Source organism: Lonchura striata, chromosome 5 (assembly GCF_050655825.1).
Source record: "Lonchura striata isolate lonStrDom1 chromosome 5, ASM5065582v1, whole genome shotgun sequence".
In the NCBI taxonomy this organism is placed as follows: Eukaryota; Metazoa; Chordata; class Aves; order Passeriformes; family Estrildidae; genus Lonchura; species Lonchura striata.
In genome coordinates, this window is record NC_140707.1 from 69,383,183 (window position 1) to 69,395,793 (window position 12,611).

General features: G+C 39.2%; 1 protein-coding gene across 21 annotated transcripts in view; it reads right to left on the bottom strand.

Moving 5' to 3' along the window:
• Positions 1-12,611, bottom strand: part of KIAA0586 (KIAA0586 ortholog) — a 101,882-nt gene that overhangs the window by 51,044 nt on the left and 38,227 nt on the right. For 7 of the 21 annotated variants that reach the window (XR_014955838.1, XM_085580953.1, XM_085580951.1 and 4 more), the window contains 3 exons: positions 11,883-12,063; positions 8,446-8,585; positions 4,814-4,901 (listed from right to left, as the gene is read on the bottom strand). Coding sequence is in view for 14 of the 21 variants with exons in the window: in XM_085580953.1 (XP_085437079.1) it covers positions 4,814-4,901; positions 8,446-8,585; positions 11,883-12,063 (409 nt within the window). In the remaining 7 variants the exon portion in view is untranslated. Of the gene's footprint in view, positions 1-1,217; positions 1,359-4,813; positions 4,902-8,445; positions 8,586-11,882; positions 12,064-12,611 lie in introns of those variants that run through there. The other 14 variants (XR_014955839.1, XM_085580952.1, XM_085580949.1 and 11 more) reach the window with 8 other exon arrangements.

The following is a 12,611-nucleotide window of genomic DNA, read 5'->3' on the forward strand; positions in this document are numbered from 1 at the left end:
ACATGGTGTGGAACTGGCCTCCAGAGGAGAATCCCTTCTCCCTGAGCACAGCACTCAGCAGCAAACCTCAGACTGCAGGGCAATATGACACTGCTTGCTGCAGTTTTCTTCAAGTTTCTTCAAAACTGTGTTTTCTTGGGTTTTTTTTAATTTCTCCATCTGACCACTTGTACTTCAATTCATTTTGGCGCCTCAAAAAATCAAATTACATTCTAAGAATCCAAAAAGCAAACTAGAGTTGTGCTTCACCTGGTTGTAGCTACTATTCTGCACACCTTTAGGACAAGTGAGGGGTAAAATGACAACTGTATGAGACCAGAGGAGCATTTCCCTGGAAGAGATTTTTTGGGAATGGCTACAAAGACATTTATAGACCCATGAAATTCCAGCAATTCCTGCTGTTTGGTTCTTCATGACTCAAACCTGAAGCAGCAGAACACACCCACAGCAGGTCATCATCATCCACAGTGACAAATTTACACAAGATTTTTGCCTTAAGCTATGAAAAATCCAACTTCTCGTTTAACATTTTGTCTGAAAAATAACTGAAGTAACTCAATGGGAAAAGAAGCAGCCACAGATATAAATGACACTTGTTAATAGATAAATAATATTTACAAAAGCCAAGAAATTAAAAGCTCCTGTTCCAAATGTACAGCTAAATATTTACTTAGAGGAATTCACAGTAGAAACACTCAAGTGTGGCTACTGAGGATTTTATGTGGGATATTATTCAGAATGCACACTTTATTACTAACATGCATGTTTTCTACTGCATGGGCTACTGTGAAATTCCTATGGACACATGCAGAATAAACAAAACCTCCCTGAGAACTGGCATTCTAAACCACTTGGAGCACCTAAAAGCTGAAGACTACTTATAGAAAAGCCAGAGCCTCTGTGGGAAATGCAGTCCTGCATTTCCTGACTTGCCCAAATGTCAAACACATTGACTGAGTCATGTCAGTGAGCCACCTGATAGCACAGAGGTAACTGGGTAGGAAAACCAGACAAAAAACAGACCAGAAACATCCCTGGAAGAGTTCAAGGCCAGGCTGGATGGGGCTTGGAGCAACCTGGGATAGTGGAAGTGTCCCTGCCTGTGACAGGTGGTGGAACTAAATATCTTTGAGGTCCTTTACAACCCCCACCATCCTGTGAGTCTGTGACAAGAATTCTGAAGAAGCCCTGAAAAAAAACTTACATGAAACACTTGCCTGAAAAATGCTTTAATTCGAGCCAAATGATTTCATTCCTCCAATTTCCAAGATCTTCTCTCAGAAATCAGGCAAATTCAAGGAGCAACACATGCTGCACAAACTATTTCATCCTCTCAGGTTGTGGTGGTTCTCCCTACTCTGTGGAAGAAGAGTTCTGCTTTACTTCACTGGCTGATATATCCAGGGTGCTGTGAAAAGTCTTTAGCAAAAGCCTTCAGTGAAATTCAGGCCAAAAAAAGAAACAGCAGGATATTAAGGGGAAAGTAAGCTTTCAGTAGAACAGTCACTGAGTTTGTCCAAAACAGTTCCAGTTCTAAGAAAAAAAGAAAGACCTTTAGCCTTATCCTAATCTTCTTCCTTCCTTGAAGCATCTGTTACAGATTTCCCTCACTCCACAATAGTTTTAAGAAAAAATAACCCAAAACCTAACTCAGAGCAATTCCTGGCTGAAGAAGAAAGACAAAGAAGTATTTAGTTATAGCCATATTTTTAGTATTACAGCTTTCAATACAGCCTAATGTCAATGTTAACACAGAAGCAGCCCATTTTCAATACTGAACAAGGACTATGGAATTTTTGGGTTTTTTATACAGATTGTTTTAAGGGCCTCTTGTCATCTTATTCATTTATTGCACAGATCATCTCCTCCCACAAGCAGTTGTGCAATCTCTCCGTGGCAACGCAGCCAATTGCTTAGTGTCCCAATATTCCTTTCCCATGTATTTACACTGCCTGAACATAATTCACTAGCTGGGGATAAACAGGAATTACTATCATCAAGCTATGCTCTCTAGGTCACATTTTGAGAATCCATGCTGTAGGAAAATAATTAAGTGAAGATACATCTACCTCTGAGCTGCTCATATTAAAGTTTAAAATTGCTCTGCACTCAAGCATTGCCACCTGTTCTTTCATTTTAATTTTAAAAATTCTGAATCCCTTTAATGTAAACCTGAAAATGCTTAAATCCTGGAAATATGAGCATTCACCAACCACAACAATTACTCTCCTATTAAATTCATGAAGATATATGAAAGAATGGTACAAAGATTAAAGGGTATTATAAAGCCAAAAATATACATGCATGTATATTATGTACTACAACTCTGTGTTTTCAAACCACTGTCTCCACTGTGTCTAGAGAAGGCACACATTTCAATTAATAATACATCCAGGCTTGATTTTCAGTTGTAACTTTTCAGGAGACTTTACCCTTTCAGGCATGATATTGTAACAGTCCTGAACTTCTACTTTCATTAGAAGCCATCAATCAACTTTCTTTCAGTAAAAACATATGTTCACTGCAGACCACAGAAATTTTTAAACAACAAAAGAAAGCTCTAATGCATATATATGTTTATGGCCACAAAAAGATAAATCAAATCTTGTCCTGTACTTATCAATTATATAAAAATGGCTTTTTAACATCCAGCCTGAAGTCCAAAACAATTTTACTTTTCTTCCAACACTGCGAATTCACACTTCATCTCAGGGCTTTGGATTTCCTAAGCTATAATACCAACCAAACCACTTATCCTTTAAACTCTGAGATACCTAAAAGGTTCTGCCTCCAGAATGCTTCTCCATTTCCAGGCAAGCATTCCTTGTCCCTTGCTATCCCAGGGAAGGCAACCATCTGACATGAAGCTTTTATAAACAAGGTGCTTTGAACTTACAGTAACAGATGTGCTTAATTTTAAAATGTTGTATTTACTTAAACCCACGTACAGTTATCATGTTGCAAGCTTTCCTTTTTCTTTCAAATGCTTCTTATTAATTTTTACCCTCAACTTTTGGCCTGATTAAGGTCTCTGTGGTGAAGCTTAGAGAGAGAAGACATTCTGGTTAAAAGTGACAGACAGTTGTTTCCATTCTCTAATCCTTGAGATTTTTATTGGCTTATTAAATATGTATACTTCGAATGAGATTTCAATTATCCTGGTATATAAATCATCCTTTTTTTTTTTTCTTTTTTCCCCTCTCAAAGAAAATTGACTACTGCCATCTCCTGGTCACACGTTTTCAGCTCACAGACACAGCTGGACGGTGCCCAAATTCCTTGTGTACATGCAGAGGTAAAAACAGGTAAACACAGACCTGCACTAAGTTGTGCCACTTCAGCTCTGGAAGCTTTTCCACTAATTATCCATAGATAATTTTTACATTATTCATAACTTTCTTCATATGCAAACCACGGTTTTGAAATTAGGTTCCAAGTCCCACGACCAATAACATTGGCCTGGGGCTTTTCTTACCACTTATAAATATTTGAAGCAGAATAATTCCCTCAGAATTCGATGAAATGTTTTTAAAAAATTAAATGGAAGAAGTTCAAAGAATTATTTTTAAAAGGGCTTGAAGGAAGAATTTCTCAGTGCTAGGGTGGAGCAATTATAATTGCATATATTGTAGACAGGCAGGTTTTTAGATTCTTGTTCTTACAATGTGAGATTAAAACTGCTACACATCTCAGGGTAGCACCTCCACAAACTTCTTATCTGCTAAAACAATTACCCATGGCAGTCATGTGCAAAGTTTATGCTATTCCCACACTGACTTGAACTACAATAAACAAAAGATATTCTCTCCCTCTCTTTCATCATCCTGAACACCTTTACAAACACTGTTAAGCAACCTCCAAAAATAGCAGAGATAAAAATTAGTGTCCTTCAGAGCAGAAAATCTTTATCTGTTACACACTAGCTTGAAGCCCATCTCAAACCAGGTCATTTTAACATTGAAAATATATTTTTTTTTCCACATTTGCAGGATCTTAACTTCACATTATCACCCTAGGACACATTCAGCTCTCCTGCAGCACTCCTGTGTTTTCTCATGCATATGAGCCACTCCCTTTATCACAACATTATGAACATCTCATAAAGCAATTAAGATTCAGTTAAGTACAGAAAATGCACGTTGCAATGCTCTTGGCAAATCCAAATTTAAATAAATACTTAATTGCCAAGATTCTCATGACTTCCATACAGATACAGTTCACAGAATCATAGAATGCATTGGGTTGGAAGGGAACTTAAAGCTCATCCTGTTCCACCCCCTTCCATGGGCAGGGACACCTTCCACCATCCCAGGCTGCTCCAAGCCCCATCCAGGCTGGTCTTGGACATTTCCAGGGATGCAGGGACAGCCACAGCTGCTCTGGGCAGCCTGTGCCAGGACCTCCCCACACTCACAGAGAAGAATTTCTTCCTAATATTTTATCTGATGCCATCCTCTGTCAGTGTGAAGCCACCGCCCACTGTCCTGCCACTCCATCCCTTGTCCCAAATCCCTCTCCAGATCTCTTGGAGCCCATTTGACCACTGGAAGGGACTCTAAGATCTCCCTGGAGCCTTCTCTTCTCCAGGATGAATTTCCAATCCTTTCAGTGCACCCCAACAATAACATACCTGTGCACACATACAGCCAAAACTTTGTACACGTGTATAACCTCTGTACAGAGAAATGTCTGGAAATGTAGTAGCAATGAAAACCAAATTTTAAAAACTCAGCACTAGTATACAACAGTATACAACAATACTTAGAGGTGATGTGCTTAACTGAGAGAACTCTGCATATTGACACTGATTTACCTTCTTGTTGCATCTCCTCAGATTTCCTTCTCACAAAGATAACTCGGGGTCTCACAGCCTGAACGTGTGCAGCTCCTTGGCTTTCCTCCTAGGTATCATGCATTAAAATCACATTACAAATCTCACTTTTGATGTAAAAGCACAGCAAGATTACACTCAGCTTCAAGAAACATCCAAAGAAGTTTTTAAAGATTCATTAAACATGTGCACTTGTTCTCCCTACATCTGCCTTCAAGAGAATTCAGCTCTGAATTAGCCTATTACAGCTATTCCCTCTAGACAAACATCCTGGGAGCAGCAGGAATGGATGGAAAAATGGCATTTTAGACCTGGAGACACAGGAGACTTTCAATTTATACTCAAAGCATGTAGTGGAAAGAACATAAAATTTCCCTGGCTTTTTTCAATACCCAGGATATCTCCCTAGGTATTACCCTCCTGACTAGTAAGAGAAAGATGAAAGAGAAAAGAAATATAAAAATTTCAGCACACAGGTTGGAAAACACAAACCAAAGCTAAAATTTATTTCCTTAGCCATGTTTTTAGAACTGGTTGTTCCAAGCCCCATCCAGGCTGGTCTTGGACACTGCCAGGGATGGGGTAGCCACAGCTCCTCTGAGCACCCAGTGCCAGGGTCTCCCCACCCTCACAGAGAAGAATTCCTTCCTTATCTCTAATCTAACCCTGCCCTCTGGCAGTTTAAAATCACTTGTCCTGTCACTATGTGTCTATTGGAAGACTTAAGCTTTCTCTTAAGACAGAGAAATTTAAAGCAGACAAGATGAGAAAGAGTTGAGGTTATTTTCTGAGAGCATGAAGGTCTCATGGACACTGACTGAAGGGTGCCAACATATTAAATGAATATTAAATGTCAGCAGCGTAAGAGTTCTCATGGCTCCATCTGAAGTGTTTTGGTTTTTTTTCTATTGGATTTGTAATACAGCAAACTCAGTTTAAACTGAACCGAGCTGCAAACAAAAGCTGAGAGATAACAGAGATTCATAACCTACAATTCTGCATTCCTGAACATTAAAAAACCATATCTTTTGAAATACTAAAAAATGAAAGCTAATGAGAATACCAAAGTGACAATCCCACTTGAAAAATGTAGATTGCATAAAAACATCCATACCTATAAAGGAATATTATGAAAATATTTTGCAACCAAGTGATTTTCTAAGATTTTAACAATGCATTTGGGACTTGAAATTATTTAGATTTACCATCTCCGGAATGTGTAGCCACGCAAATATAACTTCAATGTTCCTGTGCCTCCCATGATCAAAATGATTTATTTAGAACAGGAAGAGCTCAGCTTCCTCTAAGTTATTCTCTTGCTTCTTAGAGCTAAGACCATGGGGGCAAAATGGCCACAAATAACAGTCAATTCCTGTATTGTTGCACAAGAATGGACAGGAGGGGTCAAAGTAAAGATGCATTTAGTCTGGCTTTCTGTCTAACAGTGGCTAAAAGCATATATAAATCTCAAAAAAAAAAAAAAATCTAATGCCAGAAATGGAAGAGCAGCCAAGGAATTTGGGTAGATAAGAAAATTCCTGTATTACTTAAGCCATTTGTTTTGGACTGAGTGACCACACAGACTTCACTCTTCATGACTAAAAGGCATTTGCTCCTGCTCTGTGTGAAAACTCAGTGCTCTTTCTGCTGGTGAAAACCTGACCTACACACCAGTGCCAGGGAGCAAACAAATCTGGCAGCTCCACATCCCTGCCAAACCTCCCTGGCAGGAGGATCCTGCTCACTCAGGCTGCAGAAAGCACCCAGGCTGTGCCACCACCTCCCGAGGCCAAGGCCAGCAGGACACCATCTGAAATCCTGCATTTTCTCAGGTCTCTCAGCAAACTTTGCTCCTCAATAGATTTGTCTTCTGCCTTTGTATGTGTGGGATACAGTTTGATTTCAGTGAAGGCAAACACTGTCTGGAGATGAAGAACAAGATGTGAGAGTCAGTGACTAACTTGTGAGGAAATCCTTCAAGAAGTCTGAAGTGATTGCTCCCTTAAACACTGCACAGAATGAATGAATCATCCTGAAAGCCTCAGTAGCTCTTGCTCTCTTAGCTGGTGTAATGCTACCAGAAAATCTGTCTCCTGCAGGCAGGTGACAAGGCAGATCCAAAGGCAGAGCTGAACACAGATGCCATCCTGAATTAAAGCAGGGGAAAGCTTCATCCTTCTCACAAGGTAGATAAGTGCTGTCACAACAAGCTGTCAAATCACCTGGTACAGGGGTTATTTTTTAATTTCAGAGAAGGATGTAAAGATCTAATAGAGGATCTTACATCTTTCCTGGATGGAGCAATCACTTTTAAGTATGATCACTTCAAAGAAAAGATAGAAAGTTATCCTGTGAGAAAATGATGTAGAGTTAAATGAGGAATAACCACACTCAGAAAAAAACCAAACCCAACAAAACCACACAAAGTTCTGGGGTTTGATTGTGTGGTTTGAATGGAGGGTGAGTTTTATATGCCAGCAGGCAAAAAAAAAAAAGCCACACTAAGGGTTCAGATTCAAGAAAAGGTTTCTAAAGACAAGATAAGATAATGTATAACTACCTACAGATAAAGGATAAGATAATAGATAACTATCTGTATTCCTTCTGTGAAAGGCACATGTGTTACCCTCTCTGTCCCTATTACTTTTGGCTAGAATCCACTTTTGCCTGTGAACAGTAATTCAAAGAAAGTCTGTTGTAGTGAGCTCAAAGTAAAAGGCTCAAAGTAACATTAAAAATCTTCTCTGAAGATACAACACATCACTTCAGGTGACAAATTTAACAACTGCTCAGACAGCAATGGCACATCAAGGCTCAAAAATATAAACCCAAAGGAAGTTTAATGCAAGACAATTTAGATTATTTTAATACAAATAAAACATCAAATACAAAAAAAAAATCAGGGAAGGACAGAATTTAACTATGAATACAGCAACCATGGTATGTATATGCTTTCAAACACACTGTGAAGCCTCACATATTAGAGAGCAGTCTGCCACCTCATTTTTAGCTTTTGCCACTTGTTATTTGCATTTAGTTAGCAAATAAACCATCATCTCTAGGTAACAGCACATACTAATCAAGTAGCAAAAAATTAACTGTGTAGGCCTGAAGCAGAGATCAATAGGATGTTCCTCTACCTTTTAGTGCTCTGAGGTTCATCATCCTCACTGCCTTTCCAGCCCTGCCCCTGCTAGGACAAATGAAGCTCCTGGAATGCTGAGTGGGTTACAGCTCATGAGGCCAAATCTCTACTGTCACTTCCTCAGCCACATATCCAGGATGTCATCCTGCATTTGAAGGACTGTGCCCCTAAAACATGGGAATGCCCCAATGAGTGGTGGATAGGACTGGATCTTGTGAGACCACTGAAGCTGTGAGGAAGTGGAGAAAAGCTAAAAAAGAAGGTCTGAGCTTTAAAGAAGGGATTTTGTAAGGATTTGCCACAGGAAACACAGCCACCTTTACTGCACACATGCACTTTTCAGCTGAACGTGTCACTTTAATGCACCAGTTCTGTGATGTTAGGCAGGACAGTGAGATAGGTAAGTTTATTTTCCCAGGTTTCAGTTTGCTCTTTCTAACTAGGCACAGGAAAAATCCTTTCAGCTCACCTGGGACAGATCCTCTGCGGGTGGTGTCATTCTGCAGCATGGCTGGGCTGCTGGCAGGGCAGGATTTGAGCCTGGCTGTGACTCCAGTTCAGCCAAAAGCATTGGACTAGGACTTGTATCTGCATCTCCCAGAATTTCTGTTGAGAGAAAAAAATTCCTTCATGAGCTGGAGCCATAATCTCCTGGTCAACTTATGTGACAGAAAGTGCAGCCTTTCAAACTTCCAACAAGGGGACATGCAATGTTAAAGAGAATGATTTCCTCCTTACATGGCTCATTGTATACTCCTTAAATTGCTCTTGAGGGGATAAAAATGAAATAAGAAATACATGACTGTGGAAATTGAAAAAATAAATCAGCTTTATCATCTGCAGATTTCTAATGTGGCAGCATTTGAGAAAGCTTCAGAGCTGTACAGTTCATCATACCATTATGTGCTTAATGAGCTTTATCACACTTACTGAAAAGAAATTGGAAAAGCTTCTTCATTAAATGTTTCACTCCTGTATGAACTAAAAGAAACCTGAATATAGTCTCTTTTAAAGGGGCAACTTGCTCTCTAATCCAACATTTGTCATGGTTTTGCAGCCTCCAAGTGTGTAAAACATCTTTATGAAAAATGTACTGACAGCTCCTGAACTAACTTTAGCCTTCTGCTATCATACAGAGCCAAAGAATGAATTTTAAGCCTAATTAACTATAATAATTGGTTAATTAACTGTAATTATTGTTCACTTTAAGACTGCATGTGCCATATTTCATTTGCATGTTGGTTTTTATATCGCTGACTTTTAGCATTGAAAACAAGGATTTATAAATGACTGATCATCAAGATGCTGTTATGTATCCACATGAGCAACACCTGCTCCATCCTACAAATGGACACTGTGTAAAACAACCTACAGACACACAATCCCCAAAATTCCTACAGACTTCTGTGAGTGACTCATTCTGACAGAGGAAATGAGTATCCACTGCAAGGTTTCATGTGCAGAGATGCACACCCTGAAATATGTGAAGTCTGACACTCAGTGTAACTATTTAGAATTTACCCTGAAAATAATTACCAAATAAAATGATGGCCCATTATAGCATTGTAGCTGTTGTGGCTATCAGGAAATACCTGACTTGCATTGAAGGACAAGCAATCACATCCCAGTGCAGAGAGAAAAAAGGTTTGGAAGCAAATGGAAACAATCACAGATCATTCCTTTCACCCTTCACCTGACCCTCCCTCCAAAACCAGATTGTTTTCTGTTCAGTGTTGACTTCAGTAACAAAAGGACTTAGAAACAAGGATTTCTGTTCCTCCTTGGTATAAAAACAACCTTTGTCTTGAAAGCAGATCCAAGCTTTTATACAATGCTGTTTCCTTAGCAATGCAGCAAATTACTGTGCTGTGTTCAGAGGTGGGGAGGGAGGGAAGCTAAATTAAAAATCATCAGAATGCAAAAGAACTCAGTCTGGGATTATAAAGATTATGTAAAAGGACAGGACACTGCCTTATGGTAGTTAGTGCAGGGCACTTGCCTCCTTTCAAAAATATGCTGCAATAAAGACTAAAAAACAACACTACAAGATTTAGAAATAAGCTTAAAAATCAGTAGAGAAACACATTGCTGGTGGATTATCATCACATGCAGGAGCTGGTTTGAAAAGTGTTAAGAAATTTACAGGACAGCTAAAAGGCGTCCTAAATTGAATTAAATACATTTAAAAAAATATTTTTAAAGATACAAGGAGATACAACCCTGTTGTGCCAGATACAGCCATGGACAGTCAGAAGGACAGACAGACACAGGGACAGGTTCTGCCATTAACAGGGATCTTCCAACTCCATGGTCCTGAGCACCACTACAGACTTACAGAAACAGAGAAATCCCAGAATGGTTTGAGATGGAAAAGACCTTAATCCTCATCCTGTTCCATCCCTCTGCCATGGGCAGGGACATCTTCCACTATCCCAATCCCAACCAAGCAGGACTGGAACACTGCCAGGGATCCAGGGGCAGCCACAGCTTCTCTGCCAGGGCCTCAGCATCCTCACAGGGAAGAGTTTCTTCACCACATTTAATCTAAATCTCTCCTCTTGGGAAGAGTTTCCTTACCACATTTAATCTAAATCTCTCCTCTTCAGTTAAAACCATTTCCCTTGTCCTGCACTATCTGCAGATGATCTGATCACTGATTTATTGCTACATCAGTGTCCTTAGTGCTGACTGACCTCTACCAACACAGAGTCAAACAAGTGACTAGGAAAAATCTCTTATCTCAGGAAACCTCATGCAACCAATTTCCAAACAACCTTCAACAAACTACTTTAAAAGAAGAGTTTGATAATATATAAAGTACCAGAACATATTTTCAAGACTGACACTGGTGTAGTTGTCCAAAATGTTAGGTCACAGCTGGTTTAAAAGGTTACTCTCTGTGTGACCAGTTCAAATGTTAATCACTTCAAAACCAAGCAAATATTTTATTTTCTTCAAAATTGTTTTTGCTATGTGTTAAACACATTTAATTTCAATGCACTTCCTACTGGTCAAGGGTTAATAATGTGAGATAAGCTTCTCTTGTCGAATTCATAAATGTGAAAATTAAAAGGACAGAAAGCCAGCTGTTTGATCACTTTAATTTACACAACTTTTGATGAATCAGTGCAACCACGTTTGTGTTGCAACAGCTTAGTAATTATTTCAGTTTAGTTTAAACATATTTAAAACTACAGTCAACAAAATAAAGACTTTCTGCATGCTTGCATCAGCTACATTAAACAATTATAGAAGCACATTTTCAGATAACACAGAACCTGCGATAAAAAATAAGGAAGAGAAAGGATGGAACACTGCTTTCAGCACTACTCAACTGAAATAAAATAATTTCCCTGCTTTACCAACAGCAGCTCCCTGCTTTGTACAAGATGTTTGTGCCTCTGCTATCCATCTGGGAAAAAAATAAATTTCCATATCATTAGAGGAATATATGAAGCTAATATATATTGCATTTATGAGCCACTGCAGTAGCACCATGATGGAGTGACAAAAGCAAAGAGGAGCAGTGCTGAGCAAGGGGACAGAGAAAAGCAGCTTGCAGTGCTCGTGCTAACACTTGTCCAATGGAAACTGCCTCCATCTGTTACTCAGAACTGAATTTGACTTAAAAAGATAAGATACACACTTCACAAGTTAACTTTTGTACAGGCAAGTGGGTATTTGCCATGATTTTTATTCCAATTGTAGGAAATTGCTAAAAAGAGTGAAGACAAGACTTGAATTAAATCCAGTTCTTGAAAGAGGAACACTAATAATTTCATTGTAGGAATTGCCTGTAAATATTGGATTTTGAATGTATGGTCAGAAATTATTTCAGATTCCGTTATGGAAAATGCTCAGAATTCACCTGAATATCCTAGAGAAGAAATAAAGATCTAATTGTACCTCCAATTTGGGCAAGCTGCCCTGGAGATGCAGAACGGAGACCCTGGCGTGGTCTGTTCCTAGAGCTCTGAGCAGATGGATGCTCCATAAAAATGCAATTTCCCATCAGGATTCTCTCCTGTGCTCTGGACAGCCTTGGCCTCTGACCTTCACTGACCTCCCCAATGCTGCCATCAGAATCCTGCAGAGAACATCAAAACCACAGCACATATAAAACCACAGCAAGTCTTTCAAACGCAGGCACTGTTTTCTAATTACATTAACCCTGAAAGCATTTCTAAACTTAAGTTTATTCTATTTGCATTGGATGAAGAAAACAAGCCATGGAGATATCATCTGGGTTTGAAATTAAGATCTACACTTATCAGAAGGACAGAAAAAAAAAAACTTGCAGCCAAAATTCATTTATTTTGTTAGTGGTATCTCTACATGATCAGAACCTATGTTACATTTTTAGCACATGAAGCCTTGGCTATTACAGATTTGGCCACTGTTGACTGCCTGACCTTGAAACACTGGCAGCATCTAAAAGCTATTGACTCTCTGCACTGCATGTCAGATAAAAGCTTCAATTTTCAAGTAGGTTTGGAAGGCACTAAAAATAGGGATGGTTCCCTGGATCCTGACTTGTAAAGCTGCAGGTTAAACCTAGCTTGGTTCCATGTCAGAAAATAGGTGGAATACACACAACATACACACACACACACACACACACGTGTGCACAGTATC